We start from the raw sequence: 16,827 nt of genomic DNA on the forward strand, positions 1-16,827 counted from the left end.
CCAATCACGGCCCTTGTGTCGTATCGGCTCGCTGGGCCAAGTCTTCCAGAAGGTTGTCCGGTCTCGTCAATACGTTCGGCAGGACTCCGACCTGCCCTTATCCGGCACGCTTATCATTTGGTGACATGAAAGGCTTATGGCATACAGATGTTGATCAAATCTTGGCTATTGATGGTGGAGAGGCGACACTGGCTTATGCTAGTATTGTTTGTCTACTTGCAGAGACTGTCTACCTCAGCGTGAGTTTCGGTGATCCATAGCTGTGAAGCTTGCTCTCTAACACCCGACTTCTAGCATCCAAACTTTCAAGAACTATCCTTAGTCCGGTCCAAGGAACCCATGGCATCTCCAACATGCCTATACCAGATGCATGTTCCTCATCCAATTGTGGCCGTCAAGAATTCCCGGTCCTCACTACTCTGAACAAGATCATAGAACAACCCCTCCTTCTTCAATAGCTCGGCTGGTGGCCCCATCTCCGCAATCTCTCCCTCACTCATGACAATCACCTTATCAAACGATGAGATGGTCCTCAGTCGATGCGCAACCACAATCAACGTCCCACTAAACTGGGTCCGAATCGTCTCCTGGATCCATAGATCTGTCTTGTGATCCACAGCTGATGTCGCCTCATCGAGGATGATAATCTTCGGATCCTTGATTAGGATCCGTGCGAGGCAGAGGAGCTGCCGTTGGCCCTCGGACATGTTGGCTCCCCCCGCGCTAATGGGTGTGTCGAGGGTGAACAGGCCGGTGTTTTCCTCCTCTGGGCCCTCTGCAAGAAGTTTGACGCGTTTCAGGGCGTCGTTGAGGGTGGCTTCGGGAATTTGGTGGAAGTAGTCGAGGTTAGACCGCACCGTTCCGGAGAATAAGACTGGGTCTTGCGGAATAAAAGCGATTCGGGACCTGAGGGACTGCAGCTTGATGGTTGAGATGTCGATGCCGTCGACGATGATGGAGCCGGCTTGGTGTTCAATCAGGCGTAGAAGAGCCAGTGTTAGCGAAGATTTTCCGGCTCCCGTGCGTCCTACAATGCCGACTCTTGTGGCCCCCTCAATACTGCATGATACGTTTTTCAGAACAAGGGGCAGGTCCGTGGAGTACGAAACATCAAGGGACTTGACCTCAACAGCTCCCTTCGATGGCCAGTTGTCTGGAGCTTCCTGGCCGCCTTGATTTTCGGGCTCCATCTCGGAGTAGGCGATGATATTCCCTGCTGCGTTCATGTAGGTCTCCAGCATTCCGAAAGTGTTGATGGCCTGGAACACGGCCTGCGAGAAGCCCATGGAGAAGCTTAGGGAAAATCCAATCAGAGATGGGTCGATCACAGAACTCGATGACATTAGGATTATGCCCGTGCCGGTACTGAACAGAACACCAACGAGAGACATCTGGAGGCCCAGCCAGCGATTAAAGATATAAAAATGCCTCCTGGCTGAGGATAGGCTATCGAGTCGTTGATGCATCTGATCAGCCAGCCGATCTGTTGCGCCGAACGCCCGGATCGTCATGACCCCTGCCGCTGATGAAGTGAAATGCTCGAGGATATCAGCGGTTGGCTCTGCATCGGCGCGCCTGACTGTCGTTCGAGCTTTGATGTAGCGCTTGCTGACCACGGCACACCAATATAGTAGAGCCACGGTTAGAAAGCTCGTGTACTTGGATGTATATAGCCTGGATTATTAGTAGGCTATCCTGACCTATTCAGAAGCTAGATCTTACCCGATGCATCCTACAACCATCATCTGGACGAAATTGTCAGCAAAATCCGACATGGTGACAAGGACCTGATCGTCAACATGTTTAGCGTCCACGGTCAACCGTCTCAGTATCTCCCCGATGGGTGTGTTGTCAAGCCAGAGAAGAGGCATTCGAAGGACTCTCGACGTAACCTCCCGGAGTAGAGACTTGGACGCGCGTAGTGACCCTGCAAAAGTATACAGATTGACAAGAAATTGCAGTAGTACAGTCAGCAGCGAAATGAGCAGGTACAGATAGAGATACTGCTCTAAGCCGCTTTCCTCATTGGCAGTAAGTGGCGAGACATTCTCTGATTGAGTGACGCTCTTTGGGCGTGCTGAGTTGATACGTCCCAAAACCCTTGTCGTCAACGTACTCAGAAGTTGCTTGATCACGAGGCCCAGGAAATACATGATAGTGAATCCAAGGCCGCCTGCTGCGGTAAAGTAACTCTTATACACTTTCAGGTCCGTACGCGCGTCAGAACTTCTGGTCTTAGTCTTGGTGCGTGGACGTTCTTTTGGTTTCTCTTGCACCGGTGGGCCAGCTTCAGGAGGCGTCTCGGGCTCGACAACATCCCAATTTTCTTCAAGTGAGTCGGTGTTTCCTGCATACTCTATGGTGTTGTCCTGGACATGGACAATGTACTTGGTCTTCGGCAAGCACAAAGGCACCCGATGAGTTGCAAGGATCCGTGTGCGGCCTCTACAAAGCTCCCCGGTGAGTGCACTGAAAATCTCCCTGGAGACATGAGCATCGAGGGCTGAGAATATATCGTCGAGAACCAGAACTTGCGCACTGGAGTAGATTGCCCTCGCGAAAGAAAGTCTCGCGCGCTGGCCTCCACTGAGCTTGACGCCTCGCAGGCCAATCTGAGTCTCATCTCCCTTGGCCAAGGCAGCAAGGTCAGGATAGAGAGCACAGGCTTTGAGGACTTTCTCGTATCGTTCAGTGTCCATAGGGCTTCCAAACAAGATGTTATCCTTGAATGTAGCATTCTGGAGCCACGGTGTTTGGGATACAAATGCAACCGGTTGCCCATCAGCCATCGATGGTGCCTCAATTCGACCATCCAAGAGGTCGATCTCTCCGAGTATAGCAGCAAGTAATAGGCTCTTTCCGGATCCTGTTTTCCCGTGAATAATGCTAAGCTCTCCAACAGGGAAGTCGAGATTGATATTGCAGAGGGAAAATCGATGTTGCGAATTGGTTTCCTTTTCCTGCTTGATTTCTCCATGGGGTTCGTCAGATGGCCAGGAAACGGACGCATTCTGGAATGAAACACGGCCAGATGGACTGGGCGCAAGGACCCTCTCCTGTTCTGGTCTTCTCAGGAAATCCTCCATACGGCGTCCATTTGCCCGGGCGCCAAAGTAATCATGGAATACCACAGGGAGAAATCCCAACGTTCCCTGGAGGTGAGGCAGGAGCTCAATCATCGGAAATATTATGGATGGAGATATTGACCTCTTGGTGTATGCGTAGGTGCAAATTGAAGATGCTGCGACAGTGAACGGAGATGCAACACTCCATACAGATCTTACATTTTTGGCAAAAAAGCTCCTGCGTAATTGCTTCATCTCTTCTTGTCGAAAGGTCTCTAGACGCTCTTCCCATTGGGCCTCCAAGGCAGAGAACTTGATTTGTCGGTGTGCATGCATGGCTTCGTTGATTGCTTTGGTTTTCTTATCTCTTGCGCCTGCAAGTTTCTTCTGCGCCACGCGCTCCTGTTTAATGACGAACGTGTGTACCGGTACGCTTATTGCAGTGACTACCATTGCCGCAAGGGTGCTCTGCCATCCCAGTAATCTCAGGAGAAACAACACAGCAAAAACAAACTTGGAGAGAAGGGCAGGAATATAGTGGTTGACCGCAGTGAATTTGCTGAAGGAAGCGGTGTCCGATGAGATGAGATTGATGGCTTCGGGCTTTTCGGACGCTGTTTTTGAGCTTTTAGGGTCTTTGGAGTCTTTCACCTTGAGAGCTTTGAGGAATATTGCCATGATCAGTTGTGCTCTAACGGGGACACCCATTTGCGACCACTGTGTCCAGAGTAGATGATAGTGAATTAATGTTTGGCATAAGGAAGATACACTAATTCCAACCAACCACATCCAAGCATCATATGTTGAATCATGGTGGTCTTCCAGGCTTTTGAGCAACCGCATGACACAATAAGGAGATCCAAAGGTAACGATTGATCGCACAAACATAAGGATCCATTGTTTGGCAAACCCGGCAAACCGGTCGGTTACAATGCGATTCCATAAAGAGGCCCTAGAGGACATGATCAGAAGAGGTGGCTGGCTCTTTGATTTGGTACGGTAGTCTAGGACAGGAAGTTGGTCGAGTCCAACATGGTTTCCAGCAATACTGAGCGCACTCGTACACCAGTGCATGGAATACTTGTGAAAGGCTGAAGCGCTGTTTTCTTGGTCCACGGGCCTGCCATCTGGCGCAAAAAGATCTGGCCGACGGGGAAAAAGAAGTTGGACGATCGCCAAGCTAATGGTCGCATAAACCTGCAAAGACACCGATGACAGAGCGGGAAATGGCTGGCTTTCTGTCGGGGCTCTCGGGAAGCAAAGTGAAGCGAGGGTGAGCATGGCTAAGAGGGACCCTCTCAGCCCAGCATTATAGACGCTGATAGGACTCTCTGTCCAATGAAGAGATAGACTATGCAGGGGAAGAACAAGCTATTTCGCAGGTTAGCCTTGGCGTATCTGTCAACTCTTCGTGTTCTAGAGTGACTTGCCCACAGAAGCTTGCTCCAGCTGAAAGAACTTAACTGGTTCAGAGATACTGAGACATGTAGATTGTCTCGAGCATATTCACCGTTTGCAACAGCTGCTGCTAGTCCCAACCACGACAGGAAGGAGGTCATCGATACAAGCAGTCGTATCCGGGCGTTGTAGGTTGCCTGGCTTTGCTTTGATGCGACGCCATCCTCATCAGAATACATATCGGTCGCCTTGCAATATAGCTAGAGGTGACGCCTGCGGTGCGATTGAGGTGTCCCATGTAGTTGAGTGGTTAGAGAAATACCACCACAACGAAAGAGGGAATGGGCAAGTCCGGAAGAGTGAGGAAGTGGGCTTATCAGGTGGAAGGTCAGTGGGAGGTGGTGTCATCAGCCTCTTACCCAGTCGGGTTAAAACATAAGCACCAGCAATCCATTAATCTGATGCGCTTCCGAGCCACCAATGAAAAGACACAGTCAGCCACCAGCCATCTCACAATGATGCGGCAATGTAATCTCATCGTTCACGGAGCCTTTTTTGCGTACATCGAGATGTTCAATACTTGGTCGACTAGCTCATGTAAAGCAAGCTCGCAGGCTGTTTAGTCCCTCTAAGCGCTACCGCACATGATTGCCGTGCGGTTAGGTTGATGGAGGCCGCCAACTTCCGGTGGGATAAACAAGCGATCAAATCTAACGAGCAAACGGTCAAGTGTGGAACGCGCAGATCCATACACTATCAGTGTTGCAATTGACAACGCCATACTCGCTGGAATAGCGAAGCTCTGTTATTCGGGTCCCCGGATTTTCTGGTGAGTGTATGGAACATGGCTGACACTAGATGATCGGCACTGTTATCGAGAATTGCGGCAGATATTTGTCCTCTTGTCTAAGGCGAGTGTTCTGCAAAGGCCGGCTTGTCTCTACCATAGCCCGTAGTAATGTGCATTTATGAAGCCACCATGTCTGATGATATGGTGGTCGAGTATGTCCGGCAAGTCCCAGCGTGTACTCATGCCTCATCGATGATAGTGTCCGCTTGAGTCTGCACAATCTGTGAAAGTAATTAACCCATTAGCCACGAGATCTCGTCTTCCTTAGGCAGATCATCTGCCTAGCAGACCTGGACATCCAGTTTGGGTACGCATTAGGCAGACAGATTCCAAGTACCGATATCAAATTTGGCGTCCCTAGGACGTCGAAGCAATCGACATGTTGGCTTCCACCAGCGAAGAAGCGAATGCGTTTGCTATGTTTGCCTGGCGGTCGGCTTTACAATCTTCCTGCTTTGGTGCAACAATCCAAGTTCTCCTAGAGGTGATCTTCGGTAGCGATTAGCGCTTCAGTGGGACTTGCTGGTCCCCAAGATATCCACCCTATCGAGTTAGTTCTCAAACAACAAGTGACTGGGTCATATGATGCCAATCGTATCTCATCCTTGATGCTTCAGGTCCACCGGCCGATTCACTTCAGTGCACTTCAATCGCCTCCGCGTCCGACTCCGGCTTTATTTGGCACTGGGACGTGGATTGGCCCCCACGATGGTCCAGAGGAACTTCTGGATAAAGCAGCTAAGGTGCAATGGACAGGAATTGGTGGATTCCTCGATAAAGCTGCCATAAAGCTCAGTAAGTCCCCTGTATCTGGTGGGTCAGCCATGAACTGACTATTTTTCCTGCTGAGCTCCAATCGAATGAATACTCCCGAGTCCAGCTCCCGCTTGGCGTGGACGGGTCAATTTCCGGTCTCAGTCTTGCTCGGTCTTGCTTCGTAACAACATCGACTTCGTTATATTGGAGGTCCGGGAGGATATCGGCCCCTAGGAAGGTGCTTCACTAGGAATCTACCCAGATGGCGCTCTCAATCAGCTGGACATGGTCTCCTGGACAGTGTAGAGCCCTCTAGAGATTTTTTGCTTGCCCCGATACTGGAAAGCTTGCCAGTGTGACGGACGCCCCGAAAATCTTACTGAAAGGTGGCATGCTTCTACTCCTCGTGGTGGTGTTTCTCTAACAGCAATAGACATGGCTTCCCCCTGTGTTCCTCAGAAGGTACTCGACGTTCTGTACAAGCGCCTCGGCGACCGAACAAGACCGTGTTCTGATCAGCAAAAAGGTTACGAGTGTCGAGTGTCCTGAGAAGGTCTTCGTGCATTGATCAGACTCTGGTAGAAGCTTCGGCAAACTGGAAGCACAAGCTTGTTGCCATTTATATATTACCAGAAATCATCAAACAACTTGTCAATGGTGTCTGCAACCATTGTCAAAGCTGTCAGACTCGGCTGTGAGGCATTGCGGCCAATGTTGTTGCAGAGCGATAGCCATGCTCAAGAGGCGACCGACAAAACATGGAAACATGTCTTGACAGCCCCCTTGGTCAGCTGTTATGCCGCTGCTAAGTAACTATGGGTGCGGTGACTACCGAATGCCGCCATTTGCGATATCATTAATCACGCAGCAACCTGGACAGCAAGTAACGGTGAGACCCTCAGCTTCACCAGGCCTCTTTACCATGTCCAATCTTGGACAATATCTTGCGGCGATAGATCACATGCTTCCCTCTCAGTGTGGAGCTTTGTTCTCCCGGACAAAGGCCATCGCTGCCATGGTGGATTCCACTTGTACATATTGGTCCTGGCGTTTGTTCTTGGTTGGAGGTAGAAAGAAGAACTTCCACGGATGTCAGTGGGAGATGAGCAACTGGGCGGCAAGCAACTGGTTACCTGGTCGCGATGTCCACATTGGAGGTCCAGCTGGCTGTAATAATGATTTATATACTGTATTCCTCCGTTACTTCACTGGATCTGTACTTCATCTAATGTCTCAGCCAGTATTCGGGACAATGTCAACTGGCTCATCATTATGCTTACGAAACGCTACATCCGGCACTGCCGCTGCCTAACACCTCGACCCAATTCCCATAAGCTGATGCATCTCGACGGACTCGTTATCGGTGGCACGCCTTGCATCTCGTCTGACCTGGCCATTGCTCTGATTGGCTGGGGTGTGTGTTATCGGCCCGCGCGCCTTTGACGTATCTCGATCTTCGCCGTCGGATCGTCCGACAGCCAAGACGATCATCATCGGACACGGTGTGCTTATACTGTCGTCGGTCCCGAACACTTGTGGTTTATATAAAGAGCTACGCACGGCCTGGAATCTGCCATCAGCTAGCTGTATATCTAACCCGATCGCAGATTCTCAGGATCAGTCATTTCGGAAGAATGTTCAACAACGTGGATGACAATCAGAGCGCGACAGCGCTGCTGGGGGCGATTTCTAGCAGCTATATTGTCATGGGCTTCATCGCTATAGGTCTTTACTGTGTCTACCAGGTAGGCCACCATGTCCTAAAGCTGTCTCGCTGCTGACGTTACCCGTTACAGGCAACGATGGTGACGGACATTCCGCACATCAAGGGGCTGCCCGAGATCCCAGGCGCCATTCCGTTGTTCGGTCATCTTCGGAAATTAGGCGACGATCATGCAAGCGTGTGCGAGCGCTGGTGGCGACAGTACGGTCACTCAGTTTTTCAGATCAAGCTGGGTAATACGCGAGCGGTGGTCTTCAACTCTTTCGAAGACTGTCGCGCCGTGCTACTGGGTCATCAGAATGCCATCATCGATCGGCCGAAGCTGTATACCTTTCATGGAGTCATCAGCAGTACCCAGGGGTTTACCATCGGCTCCTCTCCCTGGGACGACTCCTGCAAGAGAAAGCGCAAGGCAGCCGGGACAGCATTAGGCAGACCGGCCTTGCGCAACTACCATCCCATGTTCGATTTGGAAAGCTACTGCATCGTTCGCGATCTCTTTCGCGACAGTCAGAATGGCCAGGTCGAACTCAATGTGCGCCCGTACATCCAGCGATACGCCCTCAACACGACCTTGACTCTGTGCTATGGGATTCGCATGGATGAAGTCTACGATGACCTTCTTCGGGAGATTCTCCATGTAGGATCTGCCATCTCTTTGCTCCGAAGCGCGTCGGAAAATCTGCAGGACTATATCCCCATCCTGCGCTACGCCCCGAATAATGAGAAGAACGCTCGGTCCAAGGAGCTCCGGGCGCGACGGGACGCTTACCTGGATCTTCTGTTAAACAAGGTTCGAGACATGATCAAGAAGGGAACGGATAAGCCATGTATCTCTGCCGCTATCCTCAAGGATGAAGAGACCAAGCTCAGCGGGGTGGAGGTCTCCTCAATCTGTTTGTCCCTGGTCTCGGGAGGTTTTGAAACTATCCCCGGTACGCTGACTTCGGTGATTGGCTCGTTGTCCACTCCAGAAGGGCAGATCTGGCAGGATAGAGCCTACCAAGATATTAAAAGATTCTATCCCGATATCCAGGATGCCTGGCTGGGCTGTATCCATGAGGAGAAAGTGCCCTATGTCAACGCCATTGTCAAAGAGGCAGGGCGGTACTACACTGTCAGCTCCATGAGTCTGCCGCGGAAAACGGCGACCGAGGTGAACTGGAACGGCGCGATTATTCCTCCCAAAACGATGATCTTGATCAACGCACAAGCGGGAAATCACGGTGAGTCATTCAACGCTGAACCAGATGAACAAGGCACTGATATCCGCATAGATGTTGACCACTTCGGGCCCGATGGAGGCCAGTTCAATCCAGAGCGGTGGCTGAAAACAGTCAATCCCCCGACCGAGAGGGAGAATCAGGGTCTCCTGCATCTCAGCTTTGGGGCCGGATCTCGTGCCTGTTCGGGGCAAGTCATCGCGATCAGGCTGCTGTATTCGGCACTGATCCGCATTCTCTCGTCGTACAAGATAGTGGCGAGTGAGGATCAGCCACCGAACACGGACTATGTCGAGTACAACCAATTCAAGACGGCGCTTGTCGCGATTCCGAGAGATTTCAAGGTCAGGCTGATCCCGCGAGATGATGCGATGACCAGACAGTGCTTGGATGCTGCCGAACTGAGAACCAAGGAGCACTACAAGGAGTGATATATGTAGTGATTGATAGCAGTTGATCGTGATAGCATAATTTAGCCTTGTTTACCGTTGCTATCTCGTAGGTCATGCCGTCCACTATCATTACTCAATTGGGTGTCGGACAATCCGACGGGAAGACATAAAGCGGGGAACTCCCACTCCTTCACCTCCTCCCCTCCCAATACTGGCAACATCCATCGCGCGCTATGGACTCCCTATTACTACAGGACATGATGAGTGTCAAGGGCCGTGTGGCCCTCGTCACAGGTGGCAGCAGCGGCATCGGACGAATGATAGCCCAGGTAACGAACCGAGCTCCAAGGCCACGCAGTAACTAACACCGGCAGGGCCTCGTCGCCAACGGCGCCAAAGTCTACATTGTCGCTTTATCCAGCGACGCCATCGACCGAACAGTCTCAGAACTCAACCACGCAGGATCCGAATCAGGCGGAAGCGCAGAAGGGTACGCATAAGCCTGTCAGCATAATCAATCAAGTCTAACCCACAATCAAGTTACGTCTGCGACCTCTCCTCCAAAGATGCCATCGCCCAGCTCGCCCAAACGATCGCCGCGAAAGAAACCAAACTCGATATGCTCATATCCAACGCGGGAATTCGACGCGACCCGCCTATCGCATGCAACGTGCTCACCGCGACGCTCACGGAGCTACAAGAGTCGATGTGGTCAAGCAAGGAGACAGATTGGGCCGACACGTTCCGAATCAACTCAACCGCCCATTACTTCCTCAGCGTGGCGTTTCTCCCTCTCCTGGCTGCGGCCGCCGATCAGCCGCTCGGTGATAGTCGTCGGGGTCGGGATGATGGAAGAGGCGTGGTGGTGATTACGAGCTCGTGTGCGAGTATGCATAATGCGACGAATGTGGATTTGACAAGTTATGCGACCAGCAAGGCGGCGACGGATCACCTGGTGAAGTTGTTGGCGGCGAAGTTTCAGCGATTTTATGTGCGCGTGGTGGGGATCAACCCGGGTTGTGAGTATCCCAAGTGGTTGGTTGACAGTTATTGACCGTTGATGTGCAGTTGTTCCGAGTAATATGAACCCAGTTGGCGCGGCTGGGAATATGTTCAGCGGTTTGTTCGATAAAGTGCCTGCGAAGCGAGCGGGAAGGACGGAAGACCTCGCGGGGACGGTGTTGTATCTGGTGAGCAGAGCCGGGGTAAGTTTCAAACGCTACTGTAGTGTTTCAGGTGCTAAAATGATCCCAGTCGTACGTGGACGGCGTTTCTCTTTGTGTGGATGGTGGTCGGATTTTGTTGGCCAACGGACAGGAGTGAGTATGGTATATCCTTTGTTGACGGACCTCCAAGAAGGTAGACCACAAGGCCTTTGTCAAGCCAAGGTGAAACTATAATGATTGGAGTTAGCGGTTTGTTCAGAACGTTGAGCTTGTCCGACGGAACCAGCCGACAGGGGCGAGGATCTTCTCCTGAAGATCATGAGCGAGAGGAAAAATCTAATTTTCCTCACATCACAAACAATATCATCCCACTTTGGTCTCCGAAGACCAGCAGATCAAACTATTGCAATCTTTCGGGCCTGGTCAAGCTGTTCAAGGCGAAATCCGTAAACCACTTCCATTTGCGATCTTATTCTGAAGTTCAAGCCTCAGCTTATATAAATCCCCTGGCCACACCTGGCCCAAATTCTAGCCTCATTTCTGAGTTATTGATATATCTGTACACATCATCAGGCATATGGTGCCCCGCAAACGTCAGCGACGACTGTCGAAAAGACATCAACCCTTGCGATACACACCGGAGGTCCGAAATATCCTATCCAAAGAGGACCTGACAAGAAACGTACTATCGAAAGTGGACAGGGAAAGCCGCCTTCCGCCATCAAATTCTAGGTATTATACCCACCACTCTCATGTCACATGCTAATCCAACTGCAGACCCTTGGAGTTTGCTCCAACCATCCTTCGCCGTTGCACACCGAGCTGCCTCGCGGAGATCAAGGCGCTTGCCCGACAAGGAGGCCCTGACCTCTCCGATCTTCGAAGAGTAGGCTCATCTACAGACCATTCACCTATATACTAATAAAGAACTGCAGTACCCCGGCCCTAAAACAGTTGACGGTACCCTGGTATTCCCCAAGAGGAACTCTCCAGCGGAGAGCGAAACCTATGGCGGTAGCTTGACGATGCCGCTGATTGACAACGGCATTTATCCGATCGAACATCCGGCCTATGATAGGAAAGCCCCAGCGTCACCACAAAACTTGGACGCCATCAAGCAGAGGCTCTCTCGTCGACGAGCATCTCTCACCGAGTCAAGCTTCACCGACGCCGACTTCAAACAATTCAGACATATCGAAGCCAATCAAGCCTATACCAAGGCCAGTATTGACACCTTTGTGCTTCCAACCATATGGGGCGACAAGGATCCCAACTATCGCTTCCGGCTCTGCCATGGAAGAACCTGCGATCATCTCGCCCCTTTTTCCAAGATTCCTCTCCCCTTTGCAACACCAGATTACTACCGTGGGGTACGGTATAATCAACTGCATACGGAAGTGCGCGACGAACTCCACAAGCAGATCATCCCCTGGCAAGACGAAATCTACGTGGCGCCATTCGCACCCAACTTCTTTGTCGAAGTCGGCGATCCGGATGATCCTACCTCTGTGTGCCATCAGAAGGCTTCGTATGCGGGCGCCATTGGATCCCGGGCCGTGCAAGCTCTTCAGTCGTATAATCGAGCCAAGACCGTTTATGATGGCCAAGCTTATACCATCACCGCGGTCTATGCTAATGGCATGCTGTCCTTATATGCGCACCACGTCATTCCTCATGTTTCCAGTGCCACGATCAGCCGCCGTTCTTCTGACTATATCATGACCCAGCTGGGGGCCTGGTCCATGATCCAAGATGCGGCGACTTTTCGAGAGGGTGCGACTGCTTTTCGTAATGCGTTTGATTGGACGAGCGAGGAGCTGGGCAAGGTGGTTGATTTGGCGAATGAAATGCAGAGCCTTGGGCCGGAGGAGGTGCCTGTTCGGTGTCAGAGTGTCTAATGCGTCAGCTGCAAGCATGTCAGCTGTACCGGGCTCAGTGTCTGGATACTCAAGACTTCTAGCAGTCTGGGCTTCTCTGGTCCTTGCATGGAGATGACATGTTCGTGGAAGGATAAGTAATGAGATACGACCATGGGGACTCGTTAGAATGAAACTGAATGGTGCACTTCGGCTACATATTCATAGATACCGGTTCCAGCCCACTTGAAAGGCCTATAGAAATTAAATCCCCAACACGGAATCCCTGAAACCCAGAAGGTATGCTTCTATGATAAGAAGATGTAGTTGATACTTTTCTGTGGCACAACTCCATTTCAATGATCTTGGTCCGTCGATCAAAGTGAATGAGAAGAAACTTGGGGAAAGCAAAGAAATTGCCACCAAGCAATTTATACGAAGGTGGCTAGTTATCTGAACTAGTATTCGTGGCTTTGAGCGGGGTAACGAAATGCTAATAAGACATGAGATAGGATACTCGGCACGCAGAGCCAGATAAAGCTGGAAGTGGATTGGGTAAGCTCATGCCACCGGACTCTATGGACTAGTCACCTCTGGTCAGATAGCAATTGATGTCGGTTGATTGGACGGCTTGAATACCCCGCACGGCCGCGTTGTCGGCTGCGGGTATGAAGATGAGGGGGTTCACATTACACACTGGCGATAGCGGCCATCGGGCATGGTGCAGAACGCAAGGTATCGACGCGGGTTGTGCGGCGACTATGCGCCCGCGTTGCTGCATAATCTCATTCCCCGGCATTTAACCGGTTATTCAGATGCAAGTATGCCGTTCTGCATTCCATTCAGCCTGCTATGATGCAGTCTATATATACCCTAGGGCCGTACTGCAGAGAAATTGGTCTCTAAGCTCAGCGTCCATCATGGCTTTTTCAGCTAGCATCCTCTTCCTTCTCGGCACTAGCATCTATGTTCTCTATCAGTGCTTCTTCTCGCCCCTGGCTCCCATCCCAGGACCTTTTCTGGCCAAACTTACCAACTGGCATCGAGTCTGGCGCACCCGCCAGCGACAGTCCCATCGGGAATTCATCGCCCTTCATCGGAAGTATGGCCCGGTGGTGCGCATCGCACCAAATCATCTGTGAGTCATCCTCCCTCACACTTGACTCAGCCTAATGAAGTCAGGAGCGTCGCAGACCCGACCGCATTCCGAGAAATATACAGTAAGTTGCTGTCATTATCCCAAACCTCACTAACACCAGCAGAGGCGGGCGGCAAATTCATCAAATCCGACTCCTACAATGTTCCTAACGGCGCCCACTCATTTGATCTCTTCCGTCAGCGAGACGAGAAGGTCCATGCGGAACAGAGAAAGCTCGTCGCGCGGGCGTACTCGATGAACTCGATGGTTCACCTGGAGCCGAACGTGAACCCGGTGATTCGGAGCATGATGCGGAAGCTGGACGGGTTATCGGGCGTCATTGATCTGGGGGCGTTTCTGCAGTTATTTGCATTTGGTAAGTGGGCTACAATTGGTCGAGGTGGTACTAACTTGCAGAGACATCATCGGCGCCGTCAGTTTCTCGCGCCCCTTTGGATACGTCGATGCCGGAGACGATCAAGGCGTGTTTGCCCGGATTCGACGATCGTTTCTGTCCATGTCCTGGCTGATGGCGGTGCGCTGGTTCTATGATCTCCATCAGAAGCTGCAGCCGGTTATTGGGAACTGGTTGGCCATTAATGATCGAAATGGGTTCTTTTACCAGTTTGCCACGCAAGAAGTCGTCGCACGGAAAGACCGGGGTGGCGATGATCGAGATATCATTAATCAGCTGTTTACGATTCAACGAGCGAAGCCGCATTTCAGTGACACGGATATTGCATTTATGATGACTGCGAATGTGTTTGCTGGGGCGGATACGACATCCATCTCGCTTCATGCGATCTTTTATCAGCTGTTGAAGAATCCGAGTGTCTATCGCCGACTCATGGACGAGCTCGATGCGAAGAAATCCAGAGGAGAGTTGAGCGATGTGGTGACCTTTGAGCAGGCAGAATCGTGTGCCTATTTGCAGGCTGTGATGTACGAGGCGATCCGGCTGTATTCTGCCACGGGGGATCTGCTGAATCGGGATGTACCGGCGGGGGGAATGAAGATTGGGGAGTACTATGTGCCAGAGGGGGTGAGTACTGTCCTATGTCTGGGACAATGTAGTAACCGGTGCAGACGGTGGTGGGGTCTACCCCGTGGGTGATTCACCGGATTCCTGAGATCTGGGGTGCCGACTGTGAGGAATTCCATCCGGAGAGATGGCTAGGGGAGGCGGGTGACCTCAGTGAGTCACTGCAGCTGCCACATGACTGCAAAATAGCTGCTGACAGTTTAGAACGGTTTTTTTTTGCCTTTGGTGGGGGCTCGCGCACCTGCGTGGGGAGGAGTAAGTGATTGCAGCTACATTAACAGCTAGTACTAACAAGCATAGATATAAGCTGGCTGGAAATGTCCAAGGTACGATCCTCCATGTAATGGTATAATACTAACTGTGCAGCTGGTTCCCACTCTCCTCATGCGCTACAACATCCAGCTGGCACCGGGTGCGGAACTGACCGAAGAATGCGGGTACGTGCTCGTGCATAGTATATATATCGTTGCTAACTCTGCACAGAGGCTTGGTGTTTCTCAAAGGACTGAATGTTGTCTTAAGTCGGCGGCCTGAGCTGTAGATATACGGACATACAGTCTGATACCTATTCTACCATCTCAGTTAGCTCAGCGCTGCATTAGACAAATTCAGAATATTCCTCCCTCAAGAGTAAATATAGCATCATCAACCCATATCCTCCCCAACAACCCGAACCCCGACGGGATTCACCAATCCCGACCACCGGTATCCTCCGACGGACATCCCGCCCCGAAATCCGAGCCCTAACTCTGCTTTCAGCATAACATATAAAGCACTACCCCCTCACTCAATCCAAGCACCAGCAGCTTACCATCAACCAAGCAACATCCATCCCACACCACCCAACTGCATCTACACCACCACCAAAATGTCCACAGCAAAGAAAACCCTCTTCCTAACCGGCGGCAGCGGCTACCTCGGGCAAAGACTGATCCCCCTCGCCGTGGCCAAATACAACTACACCATCCGAGCCCTCTCGCGGACTCCCACCAGCGACGCCCTGCTCCGCTCCCTCGGCGCGATCCCTATCCGAGGCGACCTAACCAGCCACGCCGTCCTCCGGGCTGAATCCCGCTCCGCCGACGCAATCATCCACCTCGCCACGGCGTACGAATTTGGCAAACATGCGAGCTACGATGAAGTGAAGCATGTTGATATGGGGGGGATTGATGCCATGTTCGAAGGTCTCCGTGACTCTGCTTCCCACTATCAGGGAAATGACGGCGAGGATGAGCAGAAAGAGAAAGAAAAGACATTCATAACAACCAGCGGCACGCTCATCACCGCCCCTGACCCATCCGGGGCCGAAACCAACGAGACATCCCCTCTGGACCCTAACCCAATCAACACCCGGGGCGAAGTAGAGCAGTATGTATTGGAGAACGGTGATAAGGAGCGCAGAATCAAACCCATCAGCATCCGCCTCGCCCCGTACGTCCACGGCCACGCCGGCAGCGGGATCCGTCGATGGATGAACCTCGCCGCTCAAACCGGCCAGATACCCCTTGTCGGGGACGGAAGCAACCGCATCACGGCGGTGCATGTGGACGACGCAGCGGAGTTGTATTTATTGGCGGTGGAGAGGGGAGGGGAGGGGGAGGTGTATAATGCGGCTGCGGAGACGGGGGTCACGGCGGGGGAGATGTTCGGGGCGGTGGCGGAGATGATGGGGGTGGAGGTGGCGAGGATGAGTGTGGAGGAGGCGGAGGGGAGAATGGGGAGGGTGGTGGCGAGGTTTTTGAGTGTGGAGAATCGCGCGTCGGGGGGGAAGGCGAGGAGGGAGTTGGGGTGGGTGGTTAGGGGGAGGGGGGTCTTGGAGGAGATTCGGGAGGGGTCGTATCGGGATGTTGTGGATGTGATTAAAAATCAGGTTTAGATGGGGGGGATTGGTTGTGGATGTGTATTTAGGGTATGATGTGATTACATCCATTTTCGAACGATATTCAGATAAATTATGTTATAGGTGGCTATAGGGACCTGACCGTGCAGTCATCTTAAGCTTTCGGGCCGGTCCGGACGTGTCAGGAACAGTCACCATGCATGAAGTTAACTTCCGCGGTTTCAGAATAAACCATCAGCTTAACCATAGAATTCACACAGAATTGAAAGAAAGTGGCAGAGAACATCCCACCCTCCCTCTCGATCGTATGAGGTAAGTATATGGGAGGAATATTCACCGCAAATGGGTATTCTCGCAGACTGAGCGAATAATGTGGCC

General features: G+C 51.8%; 6 protein-coding genes across 6 annotated transcripts; 5 read left to right on the forward strand and 1 right to left on the reverse strand.

Moving 5' to 3' along the window:
- Positions 1–377: 377 nt before the first annotated feature.
- Positions 378–4,346, reverse strand: BO80DRAFT_352268 (P-loop containing nucleoside triphosphate hydrolase protein; the record flags this gene model as incomplete). The annotated part of the gene is made up of 2 exons (XM_025715616.1): positions 378–1,674; positions 1,723–4,346. The coding sequence occupies 2 exons, from the start codon at positions 4,344–4,346 to the stop codon at positions 378–380; spliced, it is 3,921 nt and encodes a 1,306-aa protein (XP_025576652.1).
- A 3,217-nt stretch (positions 4,347–7,563) lies between these two features.
- Positions 7,564–9,468, forward strand: BO80DRAFT_423750 (cytochrome P450). The gene is made up of 3 exons (XM_025719122.1): positions 7,564–7,814; positions 7,866–9,018; positions 9,070–9,468. Exons 1-3 carry the CDS (start codon positions 7,704–7,706, stop codon positions 9,444–9,446), a joined length of 1,641 nt encoding a protein of 546 aa, XP_025576653.1. The 5' UTR covers positions 7,564–7,703; the 3' UTR covers positions 9,447–9,468.
- A 172-nt stretch (positions 9,469–9,640) lies between these two features.
- Positions 9,641–10,730, forward strand: BO80DRAFT_352309 (SDR family NAD(P)-dependent oxidoreductase; the record flags this gene model as incomplete). The annotated part of the gene is made up of 5 exons (XM_025715618.1): positions 9,641–9,736; positions 9,782–9,897; positions 9,948–10,426; positions 10,476–10,612; positions 10,662–10,730. The coding sequence occupies 5 exons, from the start codon at positions 9,641–9,643 to the stop codon at positions 10,728–10,730; spliced, it is 897 nt and encodes a 298-aa protein (XP_025576654.1).
- Positions 10,731–10,830: 100 nt separating this feature from the next.
- BO80DRAFT_32330 (uncharacterized protein) lies at positions 10,831–12,901 on the forward strand. The gene is made up of 3 exons (XM_025715149.1): positions 10,831–11,305; positions 11,351–11,459; positions 11,509–12,901. The coding sequence occupies exons 1-3, from the start codon at positions 11,151–11,153 to the stop codon at positions 12,469–12,471; spliced, it is 1,227 nt and encodes a 408-aa protein (XP_025576655.1). The 5' UTR covers positions 10,831–11,150; the 3' UTR covers positions 12,472–12,901.
- A 364-nt stretch (positions 12,902–13,265) lies between these two features.
- BO80DRAFT_492504 (cytochrome P450) lies at positions 13,266–15,270 on the forward strand. Its single transcript, XM_025723772.1, has 9 exons — positions 13,266–13,567; positions 13,612–13,649; positions 13,692–13,943; positions 13,987–14,609; positions 14,654–14,762; positions 14,814–14,864; positions 14,910–14,935; positions 14,976–15,046; positions 15,093–15,270. Exons 1-9 carry the CDS (start codon positions 13,350–13,352, stop codon positions 15,148–15,150), a joined length of 1,446 nt encoding a protein of 481 aa, XP_025576656.1. The 5' UTR covers positions 13,266–13,349; the 3' UTR covers positions 15,151–15,270.
- BO80DRAFT_472322 (NAD dependent epimerase/dehydratase) lies at positions 15,171–16,725 on the forward strand. The gene has a single exon (XM_025723134.1). It carries the CDS (start codon positions 15,478–15,480, stop codon positions 16,483–16,485), a length of 1,008 nt encoding a protein of 335 aa, XP_025576657.1. The 5' UTR covers positions 15,171–15,477; the 3' UTR covers positions 16,486–16,725.
- The last annotated feature ends 102 nt before the right edge of the window (positions 16,726–16,827 follow it).

The sequence above is a fragment of the Aspergillus ibericus genome, assembly GCF_003184845.1.
Source record: "Aspergillus ibericus CBS 121593 unplaced genomic scaffold BO80scaffold_13, whole genome shotgun sequence".
In the NCBI taxonomy this organism is placed as follows: domain Eukaryota; kingdom Fungi; phylum Ascomycota; class Eurotiomycetes; order Eurotiales; family Aspergillaceae; genus Aspergillus; species Aspergillus ibericus.

Excerpts from the sequence above, each read along its gene's own strand:
- BO80DRAFT_32330 (XM_025715149.1), top strand. The coding sequence starts at position 11,151 with ATGGTGCCCCGCAAACGTCAGCGACGACTGTCGAAAAGACATCAACCC. Across the intron at positions 11,306-11,350 it reads CTTCCGCCATCAAATTCTAG|ACCCTTGGAGTTTGCTCCAA; the intron begins GTATTATACCCA and ends ATCCAACTGCAG. Across the intron at positions 11,460-11,508 it reads ACCTCTCCGATCTTCGAAGA|TACCCCGGCCCTAAAACAGT; the intron begins GTAGGCTCATCT and ends AAAGAACTGCAG.
- BO80DRAFT_423750 (XM_025719122.1), top strand. The coding sequence starts at position 7,704 with ATGTTCAACAACGTGGATGACAATCAGAGCGCGACAGCGCTGCTGGGG. Across the intron at positions 7,815-7,865 it reads GTCTTTACTGTGTCTACCAG|GCAACGATGGTGACGGACAT; the intron begins GTAGGCCACCAT and ends TACCCGTTACAG. Across the intron at positions 9,019-9,069 it reads CGCACAAGCGGGAAATCACG|ATGTTGACCACTTCGGGCCC; the intron begins GTGAGTCATTCA and ends ATATCCGCATAG.
- BO80DRAFT_472322 (XM_025723134.1), top strand. The coding sequence starts at position 15,478 with ATGTCCACAGCAAAGAAAACCCTCTTCCTAACCGGCGGCAGCGGCTAC.
- BO80DRAFT_492504 (XM_025723772.1), top strand. The coding sequence starts at position 13,350 with ATGGCTTTTTCAGCTAGCATCCTCTTCCTTCTCGGCACTAGCATCTAT. Across the intron at positions 13,944-13,986 it reads TCTGCAGTTATTTGCATTTG|ACATCATCGGCGCCGTCAGT; the intron begins GTAAGTGGGCTA and ends TAACTTGCAGAG. Across the intron at positions 14,763-14,813 it reads AGGGGAGGCGGGTGACCTCA|AACGGTTTTTTTTTGCCTTT; the intron begins GTGAGTCACTGC and ends CTGACAGTTTAG.